This window comes from Hyaena hyaena, unplaced genomic scaffold (assembly GCF_003009895.1).
Source record: "Hyaena hyaena isolate Hyena2069 unplaced genomic scaffold, ASM300989v1 scaffold_797, whole genome shotgun sequence".
NCBI classification, from domain to species: domain Eukaryota; kingdom Metazoa; phylum Chordata; class Mammalia; order Carnivora; family Hyaenidae; genus Hyaena; species Hyaena hyaena.
Window position 1 is genome coordinate 275,315 of NW_024081432.1, and position 25,883 is coordinate 301,197.

At 49.7% G+C, this 25,883-nt stretch overlaps 1 protein-coding gene and 1 long non-coding RNA gene across 3 annotated transcripts in view; both read left to right on the plus strand.

The window, feature by feature from the left end:
- The window catches only part of DPYSL3 (dihydropyrimidinase like 3), a 116,820-nt gene that overhangs the window by 87,191 nt on the left and 3,746 nt on the right, over positions 1-25,883 (plus strand). For both annotated transcript variants that reach the window (XM_039219188.1, XM_039219189.1), the window contains exons 3-13: positions 211-395; positions 3,066-3,230; positions 5,282-5,343; positions 6,226-6,306; positions 10,329-10,397; positions 13,592-13,712; positions 17,580-17,736; positions 18,447-18,588; positions 20,330-20,500; positions 21,723-21,902; positions 24,674-24,836. In XM_039219188.1, the coding sequence (XP_039075119.1) occupies positions 211-395; positions 3,066-3,230; positions 5,282-5,343; positions 6,226-6,306; positions 10,329-10,397; positions 13,592-13,712; positions 17,580-17,736; positions 18,447-18,588; positions 20,330-20,500; positions 21,723-21,902; positions 24,674-24,836 (1,496 nt within the window). The remainder of the gene's footprint in view (positions 1-210; positions 396-3,065; positions 3,231-5,281; positions 5,344-6,225; positions 6,307-10,328; positions 10,398-13,591; positions 13,713-17,579; positions 17,737-18,446; positions 18,589-20,329; positions 20,501-21,722; positions 21,903-24,673; positions 24,837-25,883) is intronic.
- On the plus strand, positions 13,719-15,201 carry LOC120221672. The gene is made up of 2 exons (XR_005525865.1): positions 13,719-13,957; positions 14,350-15,201. It is a non-coding gene; the product is annotated as an uncharacterized LOC120221672 (long non-coding RNA).

A 25,883-nucleotide genomic window follows, 5' to 3' on the forward strand; every position in this document is an offset into this window, starting at 1 on the left:
CACCAAGCAGCAGATGAGCTTGTTTTGAGTCTGTAAAAGTCGTTTTCTGGGTATACACCTATCTTTCTTTGTTTCTAGATTGGGAAACCCGTGAATCACTTGCACAGGCCACTGTGATAAATATAAGTAACAGTGTCTCAAATCCTCACAGGACTGTTTGTCTTCAGAGTTGCTTCTTTGAGATTGTCAGTTGCTTTGCTATTTCACCAGGCAAATTGGAGACAATCTGATTGTCCCTGGAGGAGTGAAGACCATCGAGGCCAATGGGAAGATGGTGATCCCAGGAGGCATCGATGTCCACACTCACTTCCAGATGCCGTACAAGGGAATGACCACAGTGGATGACTTCTTCCAGGGGACAAAGGCTGCCTTAGCGGGCGGCACCACCATGATCAGTAAGCCACTGGTCCCAACCAGCAACTGTTTAACTAATGTGCTTAACCCCTGTGCTCTTTCGCCAAAGCTCCTACACATCTCTCAATTCAGAGCATTGGCTGTCTGCCTGATTGGACCTGAAGAAGGCAGATGGTAGTGAGGATGTGGGCAGGTCACTGAAATTGCACAGAGAAGAAGTGCAAGGCTCCTGGCTCCTGGCCATGAAGGCAGCTGCCCTCTCTGGTCTGCCCCAGAGCGGGGGCTGGGTGTGCAGGGGTGGGAGGGGGTGCATCGGCAGTTCTCTCTGGGCCAGACCTCCGGAAAAGTGGACCTAAGAAGTGGGGAGATGGGGGACAGTGTCATTTCAGAACATCCCAGTTGGACCCGAGGCAGGAGGGGGCAGAGGGTGCAGGCAGAGCCGTGTGAATGGGGCTAAGCACCCCTGAGAGGGAAGGGTAACAGAGACTTGCAGTTCTGGGGAAACCAGGGGGTTTACTGCTGTCTGCTCTGTGCTGGGCTTTGACCAATTCATGTTAAGATTAGGCAAGCTGTGAGGGTGGTTTCCTTTGTTGTTTGTTCCTCTTTTGTCTTTGTCTTTTTTTTTTTTTTTCTGGGAAGGATTGCACTTCCAGAGAAACCTAGGGTGTTGCATTCCACTGGGTGACTGAACACATAGTCTTCCAGGGCAGTCCTTCCTGTCCCAAAGGAGTCCCAGTGAATTGGGTCCCATCCCAGGCTCGGCCCTAAACTGGCTCAGCAAGAGTACTGTTTATTTTAACACCGTATGCGTCCATCCAAGAACACAGAACAGCCTGAGCTGTAGAGTTTATTCATTGTCTTTTGCCTCCTTTTGATGGGAGCACTAGCCGGGTTGAGCTTCTTCAAGTTGGGTGTGGAAACCCAGGAAAATTGCCTCGAGGCCATAAAAGGTGCACTTCAGGGAGACCAAGGCTTTTCTCCAGCCCAAGGGAGGAGGCCAGCTGAGTTGTCTGCAGCCGCCTCCTCACAGAGGCCCTGGTGCACGCCTCAGTCATGCAGCTCCTCGCCATAAGCACCGGGGGGCTGCCTGTGGTAGGAGGCTGAGCAGACTAGGGATCTTGGCTTGGCTTTCTGCCATTGGGCAAGGCGTTGGACCTGTTCAGTGTCCCGGGAGTGTGTGTTGTGCTCGCTCCTCAATGTTAGGGCGGGAGCAGAGGAAAGGCAGAGCTGCAGGTGGTGAGAGAAAACCATACAAAGAGACACAAAACTGTACGTGTCCTTTGTAGATAATCAAAAAGCCATAGATATGCAGCAGGAAAAAGCAAACCTATAAAGCTTACATTACTGTTAACAGTGTGGCTGTAGTTTTCTTCCTATTTAACAAAAATAGGATCATAATAGACATACTGCGTCTTAGTGGGGTCTTAGTCTGCCGTTAAACTAAATAATCATGTCATGAGTGTCTCTCCGTTCATTTAGTTTTATTTCACTGGATCATTTAAAATAGGTGCCTAACCATCCATTTTTTGAAGTATGGTTGTTATTTAGCCAAACTAATCTATTGTTAAAGATTTTGATGGTTTCTAATTTTTTTACTTCTGTAGACATTTAAATAATATTTTCAATGGCAAACATCTATAGCCCCCAGATTTTGCAGACAGCCATGTTTTATTTTCTTAGGAATAAGAATAGGGCCAGGAATAATTCTTGAGTTAAGATATGAAAAATCTCAGATTTTTGGTGTATATTTCAAAATTGTTCTCCGAAAAGTTGTAGCAATGTGCACTTCCCCTCAACTACCCCAAGGGAGACTTGAGAGTGTCACTTTTGTGTGTTCCTCATCAGGTGTAACTGTCCCTATTTTTAAAACTGCTGTCTGCAGTTGCATGCACTGTAGGAGTAGATTTGGGCCTCAGAGAAAACTTTTAATTTTTAGTGGGGAGGGAGATGCAATGGGGAGAGAGAGGCAGAGGGGGAGAGAACCTTAAGCAGCCTCTGCACTCAGCATGGAGCCTGACGTGGGGTTCGATCCCACAACCCTGAGATCATGACCTGAGCCGAAATCAAGAGTCACACACTCAACCAACTGAGACACCCAGGCGCTCCAAAAGAAAACTTATGCTTGGCAAACTATTTATGTGGAAATAAGATCTGTGGGTGGAGCATCAGGTTCATGTACCTGACACTGGCTGTTTCCTGTAACAGTAAGCACAGGGATGTCACTGTCTCGTTACTTGACACAATTTCGAAGCCCCTCCTTCCACCCTGAAAAGGGAGTCTTTCTTTATTAGCAGTGACTTCCTGTGATACTCGCAATAATGGCACATAGTGGGCACTCACTGACGTTTATTGAGTACTTACTGTGTGCCAGGCATCAGGTGAGATAACTTTTCATGCATTTTCCCATGGAATCATATAACACAGTTAGAAGGCAGGCACTATGACACTCATCCTCCACCACCCTGAGCACCCATTTCAAGGATAAAAAACTGAGGTTTAGAGAAGCTAGTAGTTTGTCCAAGAGCAACATGGGTAAGTGACAGTTCAGTTATCAGCAGTATGGAAACTGCTTGAACCCACTTTGTAAGGTTAACTCGACACTCAGGAGGTGGAGGCTTTGCAGCCCTAGCTAAGTACGCGGGAGCAGGCCTGTTCAGAGGGGAGCAGCAGTTGGGTCCGTGAGTTACCCATCTGGGGTCTCTGTCATTCAGTTGACCACGTGGTGCCTGAGCCCGAGGCCAGCCTGACCGAGGCCTATGAGAAGTGGCGAGAGTGGGCTGATGGGAAGAGCTGCTGTGACTATGCCTTGCATGTGGACATCACCCACTGGAGCGACAGTGTCAAGCAGGAGGTGCAGAACCTCATCAAGGACAAAGGTGAGCCCTTGTGCTCCCCTCCCCCCTTCTCCTTGCTCGGCGCCTGGAACCTTGAACATGAGTGCCAGGTGCAGGGCTCCTGCTGTGTTCCGGGCACCTTGTGTTTATGTGTGTGTCTTACTCCCTACAGGTCCCCACAAAGGGGATTCTTCTCCTTACTTTGCAGATGGAGAGCCTGAGGCTCGGAATAAGTAGCTAAGGCTCACAGATCTAGTAAGCAGTAGCGGTACCCACAGTCTATGCCCTTCACCTCCACATGACACTGTCCGTTTTACAGAGGAAGAAACTGAGGCCAGGAGAGGTCAACATCTTATAGAAGGTCACACAGCTACTAAATAAGAGATCTGGAGGTTTTGACCTTTGTAACTTTCATTCCAAAGATCAAACCACCACTGTTGTAAAACAGTGGCATTCTCAGGAAAAGCTATGGCATTTTGGGGGGGCGAAGATGTGTTTGTACCTAGGCTAGAAGCTTAGGACATGGAAACGTGTGTGTGTCCCCTCTGTGAATACATGACTTAGGTTTCCTTGCCCTTGATGGTCAGATACCTCACATTCACGCACTACCCTCCATACACACACACAGACCTGCAATGTGTTGGGCATCGTAACATGGCCTGGGGGAGTCAGGAGTATAAGGGACAGTCTCTCGTGAACGTTCAGAAAGCAGGCCAGTAGAGGATAAATGCCACCAGGTTCAGAGTATTGTTATAATAGTATTAGCCTTGTACTAATTATAGCACAACATTAGTACTAATGAAGGCTGACATAATAACGTGCACTGTTATAACACTAACTTAGTGATCCTATTAGCAGTGAGCTACCTTGTTGCAAATACCGAGTGCAGTGGAGGAGAGTGTGCCCCGGGTTGGAGGGGAGAGGATGGGCTCCCAGCGGATGAGGTTTTCCTTTCCATCTCCCTCCTCACCGCCCCCCCCCCCCCCCCCCCCCCCCCCCCCCCCCCCCCCCCCCCCCCCCCCCCGCCAAGCTCTGCCCCACCTTCCTGATACAGGATGTGGGAGTGGCCCCCCTCCTTTCTTATGATTCCTCTCACACTGGGCATCTCAACTGGGGTAGAAAATGGAATGGCTTTAACACCCACTTCTCTGCCAAAGGGCTCGGGTCATTCCGCAGATGGCAGGAGGCTTATGGGAAGGGTAGTGTTGGGAAAAGCTGCCCCGAGCTGAACCACTCTGGATCGGGAAGTTCTCAAATTACAACCCACTGTTGGCCTGGAACGAAGTGGGCTGAGATGGCCCTAATGGTTGGAGACCAAAATTATCCTCCTTTCCTCAAAATGACTTTCTGTTCCCCGGCCCCACATATTCATATAAATTACTACATTAATGGTTTACTTTGGGGTGAAAAATAAAATAGCTCTTTCCGAGTAACCCTTACAACTTGGGTATTTAAGCACAAGGTGAACCTTGACTTCTGCCCATTAGCTCCGTAGTTTCGCGGGGACATGGTCTTCATCTTAGATGCAACAGCCCGCACAGGCTTCATGTAGAGCAGGCATTCGTTAAGCAGGGAAAGAAACCCAATCCCAGGAGCTCCATTAATGAAGCTCAAAGGTCTGGTGCTAACAGTTAGGTATGTGTTGTCTCATTTAACGTTTCCAGCTGCCTTATGAAGCAGGTTCTTGTAAATTTTCCATTTAACAGGTGAGGAAACCAAGAGGTAATGGATTCCCAGCACTGAGCTAGTATGTGGTGCAGCCACGTTGTGTGAGCCTGACCCATGTGTTATAGTGATTCTCGATGAAATACACTGCCTCGAGCAATGACAAAGCTTACTGACCCTCCGGTCAGGGGAATGGGGGTGGGGGAGAGGCAAGAAAGAGGCACAGAAGAGCCTTTTCTGCTGTAACACCATGTAGGCACTGTTGCTTTTCTAGGTGCAGAGGGAGTGGAGAATGGGAAACAGCTGCTTCATATTGGACAGGTGCCTGTAATGCACTTGGCCAGGCCCCAGGGGCGATGAGAGCAAAGGATGGAGCGCAGTCGGGCTAATGTTGTCTTCCTCCTGTCCCCCCCTTCCCTCTCTTGCAGGGGTTAACTCCTTCATGGTTTACATGGCCTATAAGGATTTGTATCAAGTGTCCAACACAGAGGTAACAAGCCACTGCTGTGTGGTTTGGGGTATCTGGATGGGTTTCCTATTGTTGCTATGACCTTGGCTCTGAGCATTAGTCACTGTGGTCCCAGCGGGAGACTGCTGGGCCACAGTGCTTCTTAGAGCCCTCACAGTCCATGCTACTGCAGATAAATAAGGTAACAGGCAGGGTGCCCATGGCAGGCAGACCAGGAGCTAGAATTTCCACTGGCTGCAGCTTTCTCCAAACGACGGGAGGAAGGGCATGCCGAAATCTGCGTCTACCAAACAAGCCCTAAACCCCACGTGAGCTCAGTGCAAATGTGAGGTGCTGCATCCTGCAGGATTAACGAGGGGCTTCTGCTGTTCGGGGGTCATAGCTTGCCTGTGACTCTCCCAAAGACATTCTCAGGGGGCCCGTGTTGGTTTTAGATGAATCTCACGTTTTCAGAGGGAATGCAAGAAGTTAATTCCCATGCCTCCTGGCTGGGAGGTGAAGGGAGGTCTGCATTGATGGGTTAAGAAATAGGGCCAGGCTGTAGCAGCTTTAAGGAGCCCTTGTTGAGAAGAGTTGTGAGGGTCGATCTCAGCAAAACGGGAAATTATACCATTAAAAATGTGTGCTGGAGGCAGAGTAGAAGTCTTAATAGCACTTTGTTATATGTTTGCCCCCACTGCTGAGGAGACCTGACATGTTCTTTATATAGACAGTTTCCTCGAGCTCCTCTGGACTCGCAGTCTTTGATCATGCATATTTTAGGCTGCATTTCTCGCCCTAATCACTGATTTCCTCTGGTTCTCCTCATTTGGTTTATTTATGGCTCTAGTGATTGACCCTTGCGCGAAGTTGCTGAAAGCACCAGTGGCTTGTAAAGGTGACTCCAGGTCCTTTCTCTTTCAGCTGTACGAGATCTTCACCTGTCTGGGAGAGCTGGGAGCCATCGCACAAGTTCATGCTGAGAACGGGGATATCATTGCCCAGGTGACGTTGTGCTGTCCCCCGGGGCACACTGGCTGCATGAGCTTCGGTCTTCAGCCTGTCTCTTTCCCATTCCTTCAATATTGCCTGAGCTGTTAATGTGCACATGGCACGGTTGTAAACACTGTGCTAAAAACAGAACCTGCCCTAAAGAACTTCCCAGTCTAGGAGGAGGGGAAAAGGTGGAATGAAGACACGTTGAGGGAGAAAGGGATGCCACTTTAAAACAGGGAGCTGTCTGGTCATCCTGGGGAATCAGAAAAGGCATTGCGGGAGAGGTTTTCAAATTGGACCATTTAAGTGGGAGATCACGGCTGATTCTTTTTTCAAAGGGAGTCCAAGCTATGTGACATTCTCTGCCCCAGAGAAAAACCGTAAGGCAGCACGTCGCAGAAATCCCATCCAGGACTCTGGAACTCACCGCTTTAGATAATAAAGAACATAGGTCTTGTGGGGATCAGATGCCCCACTGGTTTCCTAGAAGTTGGACTGAGAAACCTGGAAAGTGAGGCTCCAAGGCCCAAAGTGATCATTTGTGAGGAAGCAGAAAGCGCTCTCTCCATCTCCTGGGTCACTTAATGGGCTGGATGCACAGATGTGTCTTAGCCAGGGTTTTGTTGATCTCAGAAGCATTGAAGATTGGCCCCCACTGAGGGTAGGCAGCCAGAAGAGTGGGAGCTCTCTCAGCTCATTTAATAATCTTCACAGCAAAAATCCATTACTCATCCTCTCAAAGAGTATTTCCTGTGCATTCTGTGCCAGGCACGAGGCTGCTGAGGTGAGCCCCCAGCTGATGTATTCCACAGAAGTTGTCCAGGACCTGGTGAATGGGTCAGCAGGGGTGTGGGAACAGTGTGGGGCTGACCCTCGTCTCAGCCCCGCTGGCTTCCAGCAGCAGGTCCCACCTGGCCAGCACGGACTACTGTAGGCACTTGGGAAGTGCTCTAGCACATTCTCATTCCATCTGCACCGGGCCCGTTAAAGATGGCCGCCGTCTGCCTGGTTTTGTAGGTGAGCATACTGGGCTCAGAGGATTAAGTCACAGGGCCCAGGTATCACAGTCAGTAACGGGGAGAAGAAACGCTTCGCTCTAAGATGGGTTGGCCCAGTGGGCATCTTCCCCCAGAGTTGGTGTGTCCCAGGCCCTTTGCTCCATCAGTCCAGCTGCAGGCGCTTAGAGAGGCAGCGTCCCCACAGAGCAGGGCTCCAGCTGTTACCACTGCAGACATTGGAGGTTGTCTCACCAGCGGAGGAAGTGAGCTGAATGTGTCGTTTCCCCTTGCTGACCGAGGAGGGAAATTAGTCAGGCCCCCGACAGCCTTCTCCCGCGTCCCCCACGCACCCAGAGATCACGAAATCATCTTCCAAAGAGTGTCCGGTGCCCGTGGGAGGCATCCTGGTCGTGTTAGGGCTGTTACTCTTCCTCTTGGCTTTTTTAGTGCAGCAGCCAGGGGCCTAGCCCTCCCTCCAGACGCCCTCGAAACCAAAGTGCCTGCTACTTTCTCCTCAGCCCTGTGGAGGCAAACAGGCTGCAATGCTAAGCCCCGTTTCCTGCTTCCTCTTGTGGCTCCATAGCACAGAAATGTCTCTGACCCCCCCCCCCCACCCCCTCCACCTTGTGAAGGATCTCTTCTCAGGGAAAGAATAAGGACATTTTTCCACATGGATGAGTTTGTTATGTGTGTTTATTACATTGCGATTGAGCTGAAAGATTTTAGAACGTTGTCTAAATGAAGGCAGCTGCTGTACTCTGAGTTTAGGCAAAAGTCACCAAAGAGCAGGGAGAAATCTCTCTCAAAGGTACCATTTTCAGAAGTTTCCGACTGGCAAGGCACTCTAGGAGTACAGGATCTTTAGCTCATCATCTGACAGTATTTACTGAGCACCTACTATATGCCACGCCTTGGGGAGGGAAGATGAAAAAGACAGGGCCCCTTTCCTCATGGAGCAAACCAAAATTGTATCCGGCCTCAAACTGTGATGTAATTATGGCAATGATCTGTGTCCCAAGGAGCCCACACTGCTCCTGCACCCGGGTAAACTGGCTTCACTGGGTCTTTGCCTGTGCTTCTTAACGTCTCCGCTCTAGGAACACCATGGCCTTGAAGAATGGCACTTCCCAGGGGCGTCTGGGTGGCTCAGTCAGTTAAGCCTCCAACTTCGGCTCAGATCACCACCTCATGGTTTGTGAGTTTAAGCCCCACATTGGGCTCTGTACTGACAGCTCAGAGCCTGGAGCCTGCTTTGGATTCTGTGACTCCCTTTCTCGCTGCGCCTTCTCTGTTCATGCTCTGTCTCTCAAAAAATAAATTAATGTTAGGGGCGCCTGGGTGGCTTAGTCGGTTGGGCGTCCGACTTTCGCTTAGGTCATGATCTCGTGGTTCGAGGGTTCAAGCCCCGCGTCGGGCTCTGTGCTGACCGCTCAGAGCCTGGAGCCTATTTCAGGTTCTGTGTCTCCCTCTCTTTCTGACCCTCCCCTGCTCATGCCTTCTCTCGCTCTCTCCTAGAAATAAGTAAAAAACATTTTTTAAAAAATTAATTAATTAATGTTAAAAAATGTAAAAATTTTAAAAAGAATGGGACTTCCCGGCATGAGTAGTGCATTAAAATCACCTGTGGAGCTTAGGGATTCCTGAGATTCTCCTGCTTCCAGAGATTTTGATTTAGGAGGTCAGTAGTAAACTTCAGGCGAGCATAATCTGAAAACCTTCCCCTGATGATTTGAATGTGTTTGGAAGCCATCACTAGAGTGAGCTTCCTCCTGGTCGCTGGCCCAGCCCTCTTGAACACGAGAGAAGTAAGAATAGAAGTGAGAGAAGTAAGAGTGTCTTATGAGACAGAAGAGGCTTTCGTTGGACACTTTGACCTTTGTGTGAGTTGAGAAGGCAAAGCAGAGCAGAAACTGACCAGCGTTCAGAAGAAATTGTATTCAGCCTAGGGCTCCATAAACGGCACAGTAAAAATGAAAAGTAAAGATGGTGGTAAAAATCAGCCTTTGTTCAGCCTTTGTTCTTCTGGAGAGCTGGACACCACCGGGGCCATTTCACTGTTTACAGCTGCTTAGAATATATGCATCTTTCTTCCTACGCATTAAGCAGAATTTATATTACTCAGAACAAAATGAAACCAACAAAAGCTGGTTCTTCTTTTCCAGGGAGAAGGAATCCCTTCCCTTCTAAACATCTCCTATTTTCAAAGTGAAACAAGGTTTCGTTCACTTCACTCTCTCTCCTTCCTCTCCCTCCCTACCAGTGCAGGGTTTCACTGGAATTGGCCTTAGTATTTTGGGAGCAAAGGCCAGCAAACTTCAGATATGAACAGTTAGGATTTATGCCAACTCCAATTAGCCCACGAGTGTGCTCCCTGCCCAGCCACCTGCTTCCTCCAGAAAGCTGGCCCGATGTCTGAAGAATTTAGCCATTAGCCATGAGGGGTGGGTAGTTCTGCCACAAAACAACCTAATTAAATAGAATCTGACCCAAAGAGTAATGCCATTTTGAGGCATTATTTTGTCTGGTTAAATTCTGAATCCATTTACTCCAGCCATAAATCTAAACCACAAAATAGCCTGAGGGCTTTGTTACAGTGCAGATTCCTAGACTTTAGCGTCTGTTTTCTGATTTGGAGAGGACCACACAGCTGCGTGGCCAGAAAAGGCAACCCAGGCAATTCTGATGTAGGTGCTAGGTGGACCAGACCTTGGGAGACACAGCATGAAACTGTCAGGAGTAAGTGAGCTGGTGTGACTTTTGATGTGTCATGTAGGAAGAAAATGAACCTCGAACAGACTGCCTTCCTTCTAGTGAAAAAAAAGCCACCCTTAAACGTTTTTTCTTTTCCTCCTCTTAGTTAAGACTTGACCCTATTTCACAATTCCAGAGAGAACATTCAAAAATGTATTCAACGTACACATTTTATTCTTTCTGTTCCCTTGAACACTTCTTCAGATTAAAACGCACCAGCACAGGTTTTCTGGACCTCAGTGGAGCTTATCTCAAAACCATTCTGTGTTCCTCTCATTGTAGGAGCAAACCCGGATGTTGGAGATGGGGATTACTGGCCCAGAAGGCCATGTGCTGAGCAGACCAGAGGAGGTGAGTTACGGGGCGGCGGGGGGCAGGGAACGGAAGAGGGGCAGGTTCTCTGCTTACCAGCATCTTCTGGGACACACCTATTACTGCAGTCAGTCCCCAGCAGCCCGGCTTATGGCCACTGCTCATTTGACACTTGGAGGGTTTGTGTTGAGCCTGCCTTTCCTAGGCACGTGCGCACACGGTATATGAGCAGGGATCCCTGAAAGGTGAGGACCTCTGTGAGTACCAGGTAGCGATCCTGGAACCTTTCATCCAGACACCGCTTCTGACTGACCCATCTCGGGGCTCTGAGAAAAAGAATGTAAGAGAAATGTTTACTTCTGACCCCTAATCTCTCTAAAGGTAACACAGGTTGGAGCGTACTCCGCAGGTACTCAGTTGGAGAGGTAAATCCCTAAATCCTTCCTTAGTCGATGTGAATCTTAAAGACATCTCCACTGACCCTCTCAGTCCATGTTCTCTTCTGAGTCCTGCAAAATGGAATATTAGCCATATGGAGAGCAGGTGGAGGAGGCGTCTCATAGACGTACGTCTGTTGCTTTGTGTGATGGGTCCAGGTATGGGAGTTTCCCATGTGTAAGATGAATGATGAATTGTGACTACTTAGTGACTGCTTAGCCCCTGACGAGTGAATAACACGTAACGAGTGGCTGATTGCATGTGTTGGGGATGTCGGCAACTTCAGCTGCTGACATAGGCCACAGAGCGGGGACTTGGCTGCCCGCACGGCTGACAGCATATTGGCTTTGGGGAGGCCAGCCCTGGGTTGGCACTGGGGCGGTGTGTTCAGGGCCCTCTGTGTGCATGCCAGGGCCCGGCTCCTGCTCTGTCATCCCCAGCCCCACACTCTACAGAAGTGAGAGTGTGAGAAGGAGGCAGAGCCAGACATAAGTGTATCCCTGTTGCCCATCTCTTTTAGAGGCTTTGTAACATGCAGATGTAACACACATACAGAAAAGTGCCCCAATCATAAAAATGCAAGGGATTTTCACAAGCCAAATACTACATTTGTGTAACTGACATCCACTTGGAGAAGCAGAGCTCTTTCAGCGCCCTAGAAACTCCTTTGTGTGTGATGATATCATTTCCCAGTTGAAATAATTTATAAGTATTCCATAATATGTATTACGGCTCCTTTCTGTGGAACGTTAGCTTACACCTGGAGCTGTGCCTAATTAATTGCCTCAGTTGTCCTTGCCGCTGTCCTGGGCGGTTGGTAGTGTTGCTGCTAGAAGAAGCTGCAGCTCAGAGAGGGTAAGCCACGGGCCCTTCCCATGTGAAGGACTGGAAAGCTGTCTACATGCTGTGAGTAGGGCCAGGGTGATCAGCACTGTTTGTGAAACTTTTCCTAAATGCTGGTCACTGTAGAGATTTGCTGGCAACAATTGATTCCTGTAGCAGCAGCCAGGGGATTTCTGAGCCTTGTCTATTTTTGTTCCTTGGTTTGTTTTTCCAGCCCCCCCTCCTCCCGCACCCCACCCCACTGCCCCTGTTCCCGTCTCCTTTTTAGTAAAAAGCCTCTCGGCTGCAGAGCTGGACAGTCCTGGAAATCCTTTTGGGTGAAGCTGGAGGGTGATGTAACCTTCCAAAGATAGTCATGTTGTCAAGGTGCTGGAAACCTGCTGGGCCGGGAGGGCACGGGATCAGAGGCGCCAGGATTGGGGAGCGGCGTGGTCGGCACAGGTGTGAGGAGGGCGGGATGGGCATGCGAGGAGCCTGCCCCTCTTCAGTGCAGAGCACGCTCAGCCGCCTTCTCCAGTGATGCTGGGCAGAGAGCTGAACCCCAGGTTTGCTCCAGAAGTCCGGCTGCTTCAGGAACATGGCCTGGAGCATTCACCTGCTGTCAGGGGCTCTGGGGTCTCATCTCCTTGGCACAAAGTGCAGCTTGGGGGCCGCCAGCGGGGCCCGCCAGGTTCTAGCATCTGTCTGCTGGGCCACACCCCCCAAGGTCAGTGGCTGGTTTGCATTATGCAAGCACTGGGCATCTGCAAGCTATTTTTGGTATTTTTAAAAGTGATGGGTTGCATGGGCTAACCAGAATGTTGTATCCATCCAAAAAGGAGCTGCTGCTGATTGAATGGGAGAATGCTAGCGCCTTTGCAGCAGGCTGAATAGGAGTGTGTTGGCCTTGTGGCAGTAACACAGGCTCTTTCTCCCCCGTCAGGGGCTGTGATCAGCAGTAAGACCAGTAGCCAGCCTGCGAGGACCAGGTGTGGGCCAGTTGCCTTAAAGGATGAACTCCTCATCCTCACAACAGCCCTATGTGCCAGGTCCTATTACTATTCCCCCTTGCTAGACTGGAAACTGAAAGTTTGAGAGGTTGTGTAACGTCCCTGAGGTCACTCAGCCTCTAACTGGCAGAACCGGAACTCAGACCCAGGCCATGTGAGAGACCCTGAGCTCTGAAGACCCTGCTTTGTTATTTTTTTTTTAATAGTTTATTTATTTTTGAGAGAGAGATAGAGACAGCATGAGCAGGGGAGGATCAGAGAGGGAGGCACAGAATCTGAAACAGACTCCAGGCTCTGAGCTAGCTGTCAGCACAGAGCCCGACGCGGGGCTCGAACCCACGAACTGTGAGATCATGACCTGAGCCGAAGTCGGATACTCAACCGACTGAGCCACCCAGGTGCCCCCCTGCTTTGTTATTAAAGTAAGGGGAAACTCATTATTTCTTACTGAATAAATTCAGCTGAGCTGGTTAGCACATTTGAACTCATAGATTCTACTTTCGGGTGGGACGGGAGAAATGGATAATAAGAGAAGCCTCTGCTGAGAAGTCTGTGAATTATTCGTGTAAGAAAGGCCTGCTGGGATTGCCATCGCTGACCACCCAGAGCCGCAGGAAAGGATTTGATGTCCAATTGCCTTTACTGGTTAATGCTGAAGTATTAGTGTGGGGATTGTGTTTTGCTGGAGAACCTGTCTGGGAAGATTGGGGAGCAAAGGCTTCCATCATATGCAGCCATTGGCATAATCACGGGAAGAGAGAGAATCATCCATGGAAAGTGAGGACGAGGCTCTGAGAAGCCAGCTGAGAAGTGGTGGATCCAAGGTTTGGATCCAAGGACTCTAACTGCAGATTCCGTAGGCTTTTAAGCACCGCGCTCGCTACCCGCTCAGTTTGTGGAGGCAGGGGAGTGGCTCCCCGGGACGCTCATGCTTCTCTCAACTCCTGGGACTTCTCTTTGCAGCTGGAAGCTGAGGCTGTGTTCCGCGCCATCACCATCGCGAGCCAAACCAACTGTCCGCTCTACGTCACCAAGGTCATGAGCAAGAGTGCGGCCGACCTCATCTCCCAAGCCAGGAAAAAAGGTGATTGGTGTTCCCAAGAGCTCAGAACCAGCTGTGTGGCTGCCCCCTCCTCCCTCCCCTCCCCCTGCTGCTCCACCCCACCCCCCAGCTGTTCTGTAGAAATGGTGCCTGTTTTGCTCACTGCCATGCTGTCTGGGAAGCCCTTCCTCCGAGTTAGCCCAGGTGATCCTTTCGGGGTCCTGTGTGGATGGCAGGACCCTGGCATTTCTCCCGCTGGTTAGAGGAGTTAACTAGGCTCAGGAAAGGTGAGCGGTTTGCCCGAGATGGAACAGCTTCATTCACTTCTTTGAGACTTGGTGCATCTTTCTTCCTCCCTTTGGTCCTTCACTGGCAGTTCATTTTATCTGAGCTTTATGTGGACATACTAGTCAAGATTATATTGGGGACAGAAGACAAAGATCCAACTCAAATGGACTTAAACAAACAAAAGTAAATTTTTGTTGGAGGTGTTTTAGGCATAGCTGGATCAAGGGGTTTAAACAGTGATGTTGGGGCTCTATCACTATTCCTCTTCTCTTGTCTCTGCTTTCTTCTCTGTCGGCTTTTTATTTCGTGTGAATAGTGACAAGCAGAACTGCTAAGAGGCACTTGATGGGGGATGCATAATGAGAAAGTAGAGTCCATCTTTTCTTGATAGCTCAAGCCAAAGTGCCTAGGAGGACTGTGATGGCCTGGGCTTGGGACATGGGCCCATCTCTGAACCAGTACCTGCTCTGGGGATGGCGTGATTGCTTGTCCAGATTGAGGAGAGAGTGCAGGGCCAGGGTCCCACCACCTGAGCCACACAGGTGAGCACAGGTCATTTTGGGAAAGGAGTTGGATGGGTCTCTAAAGCACCGCCTGCTGACTTGTGCTGTTAATTTGGGCTTCATTTGCTCATCTGGTGCTAAGCTGAAGTTTACTCTCACTTCGGAGCATCCTTTTACGCTTTTTGTTCTTGTCTTCAGTGACACACTAATGGGCTCACTTGTGAGCACAGTGTGGTTGAGAGCCTGCAGGCAAAGGGCCCTGTGTGTGATTGGGAGAGATAATTTACTAGGTCCCCGTGTATGATCGTTCCTACTGTGTGCTGGTGGCCATTCTGGTCATGGAGAGCCGGCCTGGGGGACGGTGGGGGGGGGGGTGCTCATCTCCCACCCTTTGCATGTGAGTGGCTGGTGGTGGCTAAAAATAGTCCCACTGACTCTGACGGCTGAGTGTTCAGCTGCCTGCCTCTCTGGCAAAGAGGAGACCCTTTTCTTCCGGGACGGGATTCTTCCTACTTGTCTAGACAGTCTCTGTAGCTAGCACATTCTGGGACAGCGCCTGCCTTACCCTGCTCACAGTAAGCCTGCTGTTTTTCTTTCCCTGCTTTTAAATGTCTCAACGTGACATGGTGTGGCTGCTCCAGTAGGTATGAGTCACTGGGCGAGAACCAGGAAAGCAGCCCAATCTTCCTTCCTTACCCATTCTTGGAGAAAGGCAAAAAAAAAAAAAGAAAGAAAAAAAGAAAGAAAGAGAGAGAGAGAGAGAGAGAAAGAGAGAGAGAAAGAGAAAGAGAGAAAGAGAAAGAGAGAAAGAGAGAAAGAAAAGAAAAGAAAAGAAAAAAGAAAAAAGAAAAGAAAAGAAAAAAAAAGAAAAAATGCTGCATGGGGAATCCCCTGTCCCCACCCCCCACTCCCGGCCCTCCAAGACCACCCTCCACACTCCCTCTCTGTGCCTTCCGCTCCTGGCTGCATTGTGCCTGGGAGATATTCTCAGGATTGCCCGGGGCCTGGAGGACAGGGCGGTTCAGCTACATGCTGGGTCTTATTTTAAACCCATGGAGAAAGTTCCTCACCCTTGGCCTTCTGGCTCCCGGTGGTCTCGCATGGAGAGCTCTACAGCTGTGTCTCCCGGGTGGCGGGGAGGCCTCGCTCCAGTGCTGAAACCTCGACTCCTGATGTGCAAGCCAGTAAACATCTCACGACCTGTTCTTCTCCGGGATGGAGCTGCGAGGACGAGAGTACGAGGAGGGTGTAGCGGTTCACTGTTCCCTCCTGAGCCCGAGTCCCAGTGTGTTGAGTCACCAGGTGTTGTTTTTTCTTTTTTAAGTTTATTTATTTGAGAGAGAGAGAGAGAGAGAGAGAGAGAATCCCAAGCAGCGTCCTCCCCATCATCACAGAGCCCCATGCAAGGTTCAAGCTCATGAACTGTCAGATCATGACCTGAGCTGGAATCAAGAGTCGGGTGCTTACCTGACTGAGCCCCCCGGGTGCCCCTGGTAACCCTGCATGGCTGCTCAGAATTGATATTAGGAATCCACAGTTTAATGAGGACCAGCCGTACGCCCTGCCCTGACACAAAAGCTTCAAATTTAGCATTCTGTAGAATTGTCACAGAACCCTGAGAAATTAATAGCCTTTACCATCACCATTTTTCACAATGAAAAATGATTATCCCCATTTTTTAAATTGAAGCACATTGTGTCAGGATCTCCTAGTGGGAGCGCTCATATGCAAACCCAACTATAAGTACAGTTTTTGCTTTATTCTACTTGTATATCTAAAGATAGTCCAAAAGGAAAGTTCTTCTACTTTTAAGATTGTTTTTTCTCTTAAAAGTACCTTAGGGCTTGTCTTAACTTTCATTTCTTTCTTTCTGTCTTTGTGGTCCTCTATGCTTTAGTTTGGTAAATAGTTTTAGAGAGCCCTTGAAATTCTCATTAGTCTTGTGTGGATCCTTTTTCCATTCACTCCATAGAGCAGGTCTGTCGCAGACGAATCATTATCATTGCTTCCTTCTTTTGCCCATGGCAGGCATCACAAATCAATCTTGACTCTTGTAGTGAAACCAGAAGCATATTTAGAATTCTTTGGACAAAGAATTCCAAGGAACCAAAACCAATAGATTGGAGTTGAAGGATGGTAAGACCGATTTATAATTTTGGCCATAAAACCTTCCTGAACTTTGACATTGTGAGGAACTTGAATGTGGAAGATGGAGGACTGAAGTTGGACAAGTCCAGGGCTTCATGGACCATCTTTTCTCCAAAATTCTAATGTAGAGAAACTTGGTACCAACCAACGTTCTATGAGACAGCATTTGCCTTCTGTTTCTCTCTCCCTTCCTTAAGAAGCTAGCTTAGATCAGTTTATTTCCCAGTATCCCTTCTCCCCTCTGCTTGTTTTGGGCGTATAAGCCCCCAGTTCCAGACACAGGGTCTAAGGAACGAGCGTCATCTTTGATGTGTCCCAGGTTATAGGGTGTCCTTGAGCAGATCACTCCTTGCATTAGGTTATGGAGTAATAGGCTTGATGGAAAGATCATGAGAGCCTCTTATCCAATGGAGTGGACTTGACTTTGTGGAACCAAAGCATTTCCTTGCAACAAGCATGATCTAGCAGTTCCCAGTGATGCAGGCACATTGGGGGCTTTGGGCCCCTACCATGGGAAGGAATAGCAGTAGTATAAGGAAGTCACTTTCACTAAGCATTTCCTGTGCACCAGACACTTCGTACGTGTCAGATCCTTTCATTTTCAGAAACCTGAGAAATAGACATAGTCTGATGCCTCAATTCCAAGACAGATCTAGTCCACATTTTAATATTTCTGAAATGTCGATGAATCTTGTAATCAGTATACATTTTTTGTTTTGCCTCCGGATTTGGGAATTAAAGCTGCATCTTAAAACCAATGGCTTCTTGTGAACTAGGGAATACAAAATTGTTCATGTTTAGTGGATAGGAAAGGAGAGGCTTAGAAAAGGTGGGCGCACGGACTTGAACTCAGGCCTGCCTGTTTTCAGAGCCACAGCTGAGAGTAGGGCTAGGGGCTCCGATGACCTGACCCAGGCCCAGCGCAGCACATATGTTATGCAGACCCATCGCCTATTTGCTACCCCCGCAGGGAACGTGGTCTTTGGCGAGCCCATCACTGCCAGCCTTGGCACCGATGGAACTCACTACTGGAGCAAGAACTGGGCGAAGGCGGCTGCCTTTGTGACCTCCCCGCCTCTGAGCCCTGACCCAACCACTCCTGACTACATCAACTCCTTGCTGGCCAGGTTGGTGCGGAATTGGCAAGCAGCATGCAGCATGTGGAAACATCATGGGGCTGGGGGGCAGGGGGGTGGGGTGGGGGTGGAGTGAGGAGGACTGGAACAGCCTGTCCATGAGCTCGACTGGAGTCTACAGTGAGGAAAACACATGGGGAATTCCCCTGCAGCCCTGAGCACAGACGGCAGGCTCTTCCCCATCGTGTTTTACAAATTACTAACTGTAATCATATTCATAACGGGAAGAGCAGTTTACACATATCATATACAATGAGACTACACACGTGATCTCATGATTCCTTGTGACAACTGTATGAGCCAGGGGCTATCGTCTCCACTTTGCGGATTAAACAACTGAGGGTCAGGCCATTTGCCTAATTGTGAACAGCATCTGACTGAAATGACAGGGAGACTCGTTTGCTGCTGCCCATTACCCGCTGCCCCGCCAGAGGACATAGAGGACCAGACGCATCGTTCACTTGGGTCCCTTTTATTCTGTTACACAGAAATGATCTAACCCTGCCCCCTCGTTTTCCAGATGGGCTGTCTGAGCCCCAGGGAGGGAAAGAACTCACACTCACACAGCTGGTAAGAAGTACAGAAAGGGTTCTAAACTCAAGTCTCGGCTTCCAAACACGGGCACTGGACACTCAATTCCCGTCCCCCGTGGTGCCTGTAGCCACTTTTCTGGTTTACATGGGGCTCTTTTCCTTTGCTAGTGGAGATCTGCAGCTCTCTGGGAGCGCCCATTGCACCTTCAGCACTGCCCAGAAAGCCATTGGGAAGGACAACTTCACAGCCATCCCTGAGGGCACCAATGGTGTGGAAGAGCGGATGTCTGTCATCTGGGACAAGGCTGTGGTAAGGATCAAGGTCACGGGCCGGGGGCCAGGGCCAGATCAGTGCCTCCTGCTGCTGCTGCTTTGTAGGTGAGCCCTCACACCTGCTGAGATGTTTCTGGAACCAGGTGTCTTAGGTGGTTTCGGAATGTTCCTTCTAGAGTGATGAATCTTGAGATTCTGAGGAGACCTCCTTATCTAGACTATTAAGAACTAAGAAGTAGACATAGACATACAGATCCTTCATCTGTGGCATGAATGATCTATACTTAACAGTGCCTTAAATATGCACTAGAACAAGGGAGTGTTCTCCCTCCTTTGGAGAGGTCTGAATAGAACCCCTTGAAATGGTAACCAAAGGGTCTGTGCCCAAGAGATGGAAGTCAACTTGCTAATCAAGGATACTCTTGACTGAGTGTGTGGTCATCCAGGCTGTACACGTGACTGCCTACCAGTGTCTTCTGACATTGGCCTGGTTTTATTTTCCTTAATAACACAACAAAGGCTGAAAACAACATTGCAAATGAAGACTGACCCGAAGGTTTTAGTAAAATTAATAATTAACTCATTATTAAGTTGATCACTTCCCTTTATTTTATTATATTATTTTAAAGATTTTGTTTTTAGGTAATCTCTGTATTCATTGTGAGGCTCGAACTCACAACCCCAACATCAAGAGTCACATACTCTACCAACTGAGCCATCTAGGCACCCCTGCTTCTCTTTTATTTTAAAATCTCTACAGATACTAATTTCTGAGCTACTTACATCGCATATAAACAAATGCCTCATTCATCTACACAGTGTGAGCCACCAAGTTTCCCTTCTTATCTTTGCTCCTCGGAAGCTCAAAGCGAGATTTGAAACTAAATTCTTTTTTCCTTACCCAGAAATTTTTTGTCTTATGAGGAGGAAAAGCATAAACATTTTTGTCTCTTCTCTCACATAGATTTTGTTTTTTTAAAACGTTGTTGTGTATTTATGAATATATATATATTTCTCTTGGCACTATGTGGAATTATTAAAAATAATATATATATTTTTAATTACCCACATGATACACTGTCATTATAGAGCACTTGGAAAGCACAGAGAAGCACACACACGAAAGAAAACAAAACTCACTCAATAATTCCACAATCCAGTGTTAACCATGATTATCATTTGGGTGATACTCTTCTGTATTTATCCTATGACCACGCAAATTCAAACACTTATCTAAAAAAAAGGGCTCATAACCACATTAGTTTTTACCGGGAACTTTATAATTCTTTTTTTTTTTTTTTTAAGTGCAGTTATGTTGTCTTTTATAATGTTTATTTATTTTTGAGGGAGAGAGACAGAATGTGAGCGGGGGAGGGGCAGAGAGAAGGGGAGACAGAATCCAAAGCAGGTTCTAGGATCTGAACTGTCAGCACAGAGCCCGACGCGGGGCTCAAACCCATGGACCGCAAAATTATGACCTGAAGTCAGATGCTTAACCAACTGAACCCCCTAGGCGCCCCTGAAATTCTTTTTGGAATGAGAAGGCAGAGAAGTAACTGTATGCACATATCTGGGAAGAAACCACACCTCGGGAGCAGTTAGCGACCTCCTCCTGAAGCCACATGTTAACCCTTTTGCCTGGCAGCCAGGACGGCACAGCCAGCCGTGCAGCTTGTGGGTCGGGTTCTGTGCTCATCTTCTTAAGGGCCCTTCTTAGGTCTCCCTGCTCTGAGCTCAGAAGCCATGCACTGACTTCTCTTTTTCTGGTATTCCAACAGGCCACAGGCAAAATGGACGAAAACCAGTTTGTGGCTGTGACAAGCACAAATGCCGCCAAGATCTTCAACCTGTATCCCCGCAAGGGAAGAATATCTGTGGGTTCCGACAGCGACCTGGTGATCTGGGATCCAGATGCGGTGAAGATTGTCTCTGCCAAGAACCACCAGTCGGTAAGGCTCGTGCGGGCTGGAGAGGAGCAGCGCAGAGAAAGTGTGCGCGGACCTCTGTCGGGAGAGGTGTGCAGATGTGGAGTCCCCGGGCCAGCTGGGCCAGGATGGGCCATGGTGACAAACCCCCCCAAATTCTCAGGGATGGAACACCTGAGCAGGTTATTTCTCCTGGCTGGGTCAGCAGAGGGCTGTTCCCAGCACGGACACTCAGACACGGGGCGCCCTCTCTACACGTGCCTCTGATGGCAGAGGCCAGGGATCTGGTCCTGGTCCCTGGAGAACTGGTTCTGGAAGCTTTCCTTAGAGAAGGGGTGCATATCACCCTCTCACAGGGTACTGGCCACAGCCGGTCCTGGGCTTTCCCTTGCCCCAGGAGGGCAGGGCCTGCAGCGGTCCCCTGTACCCAGAAGGACAAAGAACAGGGAAAAAAAGTGGTGAACAGCACTGACACCTTCTTTATGAGGACTTTCATGTGGAGGATAATAATGAAAGCCTGGTACTTAAAGGGCTTAATCCTTGTTAGTAAAGAGTTAATATTTTTAGAGCATTTACATTTCAGGCAGTGGAGCCTGTTGTTTTAATTTCTGAGTTTCCGTAATAGACTCTGCCAGGTAGGCACTGTTACCGCCCCCATTTTACAGATAAGGACATGGAGGTGCAGGGAAATTAAATAATTTATGCAGCAGGTAAATGGTGAAGTTAGAGTGCAGATCCCACAACTGCAAGCTGCCGTCTTTAACCCTTTGCGGTCAGACCTTGCGCTTTTTGAATCAATGAAGGTAGTAGAACGAAATCCCATTTTGGGAGGGGATGGCGTGTGTTTAGACATTGTGTCACATCACATTATTTAATTTTGGGCTAGCGGAGACCTAAGGGTTATCCAACCCATCTCTTCACCCACCCCGTACAAGAGTGCCAAACGCAGCATCCCCGAGAGTTCCCGAGCTGCTCTTTGAGCACTGCCAGTGACAAAATGTACTTCCACACGAGGGCCTTACCGAAGACTGATGCTTCTCTGTGCTGGCCAGTCCAGTCTCCACTACCTTGCCCCCGGGGCTTCTGCCCATCGAGAGCATACAGGTGGCGATGTAGGCTTGCCCTGGCTGGCCTGGTGCTTTGGCCTCAGTGATGCGGAAGGCAGGGCCCAAGTACAGGAACTGCCTTCCTCGCCTGCCTGTCCTGTGCCCACACCCGTGGCTCTGCCCCTCACCCTCGTCTCTAGGCTGCAGAGTACAACATCTTTGAAGGGCTGGAGCTGCGTGGGGCTCCGCTGGTGGTCATCTGCCAGGGCAAGATCATGCTGGAAGACGGCAACCTGCACGTGACCCAGGGGGCCGGCCGCTTCATCCCCTGCAGCCCGTTCTCGGACTATGTCTACAAGCGCATTAAAGCCCGGAGGAAGGTGAGGAAAGCCGGTGGAGCCTGGAGGTGTGGGAAGGGGTTTGTGTCCCCTCAGGCACAGGGACAGTACCCCTGAGGGCAGGGAGGCTCTGTGTGCCGTAGTCCCTCCCAAGGAAGTTCACAGCAGTGGTCTCTTCCCAAAGGACAATCGCACACATTTAAGGTACTATCAAGGGGGTTTCCAAAGGTTTTTTGGCCCAAGAAACCTTTTTTTCAAATGACTTTCCTCCATTTTTATAGCACTTTTAATTAAAATAATTTAAAATTTTAATAATTCAAAATAACACACACATATATGTGTATATATATTTTTAAGGGTTTTTTAAAGTTTATTTTGCAGGGGCATGGGGTGGGGGAGGAGAACAGAGACCAGAGAGAGAGAGAATCCCAAGCAGATTCTGCACTGTCAGCACAGAACCTGGTTTGGAGCTTGATCCCACAAACTATGAGATCATGACCTGAGCCAAAAACAAGAGCCAGACATTAAACCGACTGAACCCCAATGTTAAATATTTTAAAAAATAACTAAGGCTCACAGTGGGAATTAGCAGCCCACACCCAGCCCTCCAGGTCCTATCTCTTCCAGTGTTGCTCTAGAAGGCAGATGATTGTAACTCCTTTAGCTAGGTGTCCGGTTCACATAAAACCTTGTGTATGTCTCTGGTTTCATAGACAGACAGGTAGCAAAATAGATACACAGACACCTGTTTCTTGTGTGTGTTATGTATCTACCTACCTACCTACCTACCACCTACTTAACTAAGCAGCTTCTGTTGATTTAGGGGTGAGGCCCAGAACTCTGTTTTTTGCAGCCTCCGCTACCCCCACACCAGTCACAAGATCATCTTCCAGTAAGGCTGGGGCTCCACAGAGCAGGGTTAGATTGGCCCTGGGATGGGGTGGAATTTGAGCCCTGGTCCCAGCCTTGTCTGTTAGAACACACATGGTCATGCGTGCACATGGGATGGGCCAGCACCCCCAGCAGCCGGGAGAAGGAGTCATGGTGATGGCAAGGTTGGGGGCTGGGGACGGGGTCTGGGCACGTGCCACAGTGGCCAATAGAGAGAGGCTCACAGAAAGTCCACACACAAGCACCCCATCCCCGTCCCAGGCCCCCCTGTGATCTTGCCAACTGGTCATCTAGCCTCTGTGTGGGCAGAGGCTTCCAGCCTCCCCATCTGAGGCAGCTGCTAGCCCTGCCTGTGGCGACCCGCTTCCTCCTGCTGGCCTGAAGCCCCCTCCCCAAGTTCGACCAACTCGTTCCATCCATTCCCCTCCGGGCATCTGCACGGAACGAGGTGCACATCTCTTAGCGCGTGTGCGTTTCTGGACTCCTCTGTCGTTTAGTCTCAATATCCCTGTAGCCTCCACTATTTACTTCCCGACAATGTCTTAAATCCCTCCACCGTTCTTCTCTCTTTATTAGCGATCATTTAAAGTTACATGGAATGGAGTAAAATTCTGCACTCCAGGTTTGGCCGGATAGAGAAGAGAATGAAACCCAGCCTCCCATGTACATCATCTCTTGATTTCCATTAATGTGACTTAGATTCTGCACCCAAAGAAATGTTGATGGTCTGGAGGCTTTTCGGGTAATATGGAAATAGACATGGTCCCACCCAGGTCGTTGGCAGCTGTAAGTCTGAAGAGCTTTGCCTCTGTGCCTGCACCCGGGTTGTGAACACAGGGCAGGGAAGGCTCTGCAGCAGAGCCCACCCCGCACTGGCGGGCTCCCCAGGCAGCCGCTGAGAGGACGTGGGCGGAGGCGGTGTGCGTCCCATAGACCGTGAGCCGCGCTGGGGGAGGCCTAGGTTTCGTGTGACCCTGTCCCCCAACTCCTGGCACCGGGCCTACCACAGCGCATGCCCATGGCTGGTGTTGCTGGCTGGCCGCACAGTTCCAGGTCGGGTTCACGGCCACAGCCAGAGGCTCGCGGGTCAAACTGTAGGACGCTCCCTTTGAGGTTTGCCACCTCTGCTCTGTGCTAAGGAGCGTGTGGGGGGAGCTCCCACCGGATCTCACACCTACCGGCACGGACCACCTTGTCCCAAACTGCTGCCCTCCCTGCTCCTGTGCTCCGGTGTGCAGATGGTCCTTCCATCCATAACGTCCCCCTCCCCCCACTCCCCCTGTCCCCTCTGCTCCGATGTGCAGGTGATCCTTCAATCCCTAACGTTCCCACCCCCACGCCCCGCCCCTTCCTCTGTTGGGAATTCTGCCTTCCGCACTGGTCTTCTGCACTTCACAGCCTCCTCCTTCCCTCAACCCCTCCTTCCCTCAACCCTAGCCCCACGACATAGGACACGCTCCTTTGTTCCTTTAGAATGAAGCTCACCGGAGGCACCTGGGTGGCTCAGTTGGTTAAGCCTCTGACTTCTGCTCGGGTCGTGATCTCATGGTTCCCAGGTTCAAGGGCCACGTTGGGCTCTGTGCTGCCAGCTCAGAGCCTGGAGCCTGCTTTGGAGTCTGTGTCTCCCCCTCTCTGTGCCCCTCCCCTGCTGATGCTCTGTCTCTCAAATATAAACAAACATTAAAAATGTTTTTAAAATAGTGAAGCTCACTTATTTAGAGAGGTCTTCACTGACCCATTGCACCGTCACTCTGTTTTCACACCCCCGTATCTTATATGGCTTCTCCTTTTCTTCAAGTAGCCCTCTGATTTTTATTATTTTCTGGCTCCCACGACGCCGTTAATCACTCCTTTATCTCTGCCACCTGGCACAGACCTTAGCTGTTGACAGAATAAAGGGTGACGCACTTTCTCTGCTGCAGATGGCAGACCTGCATGCGGTCCCCAGGGGCATGTACGACGGGCCAGTGTTTGACCTGACCACCACCCCCAAAGGGGGCACCCCTGCGGGCTCCACCCGGGGCTCTCCCACGCGGCCCAACCCGCCCGTGAGGAACCTCCACCAGTCGGGATTTAGCCTGTCGGGTGAGTGGATGGTGCCGGAAGGTGAGAAGGGAGGAAGGAAGGGGACAAGGGAGGGACGGTGAGGGAGCAGTGCTGCAAGCTGGCAGGACACCTATAGGGAGATGGTGCCTGGGGCAGGCAGGAAGCTTTGCCGAATCAGAAGGGAGTCCTGCTGAGAAGGCGATGTAAGGCTCGCTGAGGTCCAAGGTCAGGTTAAATGATGACCAGGTCTGCTTAGAGATCATCCCTGATGGGGTGGGGGCAAGATGCTTTCCATTATGAACTGATATGGAGGTGCTCTGTCTGTCTCTAAAAGATAGCTTAGATTGCAGTAGTGTCTTCTGGTGTTTTGTTAAAGTATTTTAAAAAAAATACTCATTTATTTTTGGGAGAGTCTAAGTGGGAAAGGGGCAGAGATGGGGACAGAGGATCTGGAGCAGGCTCTGCGCTGACCACAGCAAGCCCGACGTGGGGCTTGAACTTAAGAACCGTGAGATCATGGCCCGAGTCAAAGTCAGATCTCAACCAGCTGAGCCACTCGGGTGCCTCTAACCTGGCATTTTTACCCTTCTCTCCCCTTTCTCGTAGTAACGGTAGTGCTAGCAGTAGATGCGGTTGATTAAACACTTGGCCTGGGGTCAAAGACTTCACCTTGTCTAGTCTTTACGAACCGGTGTTAGCAGAAAACTATTCTACTTGCTCCATAACCAGAAGTCTAAAAATGAGGAAATAAACGGAGATTTGCACGTCTGTGATGAACAATCGAAGTATGAGGGAAACGAGACCACTAGAAGGGACAGGGAGAGGTAAAGGGAAACGTATCGGGAAGGAGTAAGGAATGGCAGCAGCAGGAGGAAGGCAAAAGGAAAAGCCTGCAAGTTTGGAGGTGACGCGGCCAGAAGTCACGTTATCTTTGCACAATATTTGTTGTCAGCGTGGTTGCCATTTTGAATCGCTCCCTGCCTGACGTAATCCCTAAAGTTCCGACAGCTCCTCTGTGAATGGACGTTAAGCGCGTGCACTTCAGGGTTTCCTTTTGTGTCGAGGCTGCAGGGGCCCCACCATCAC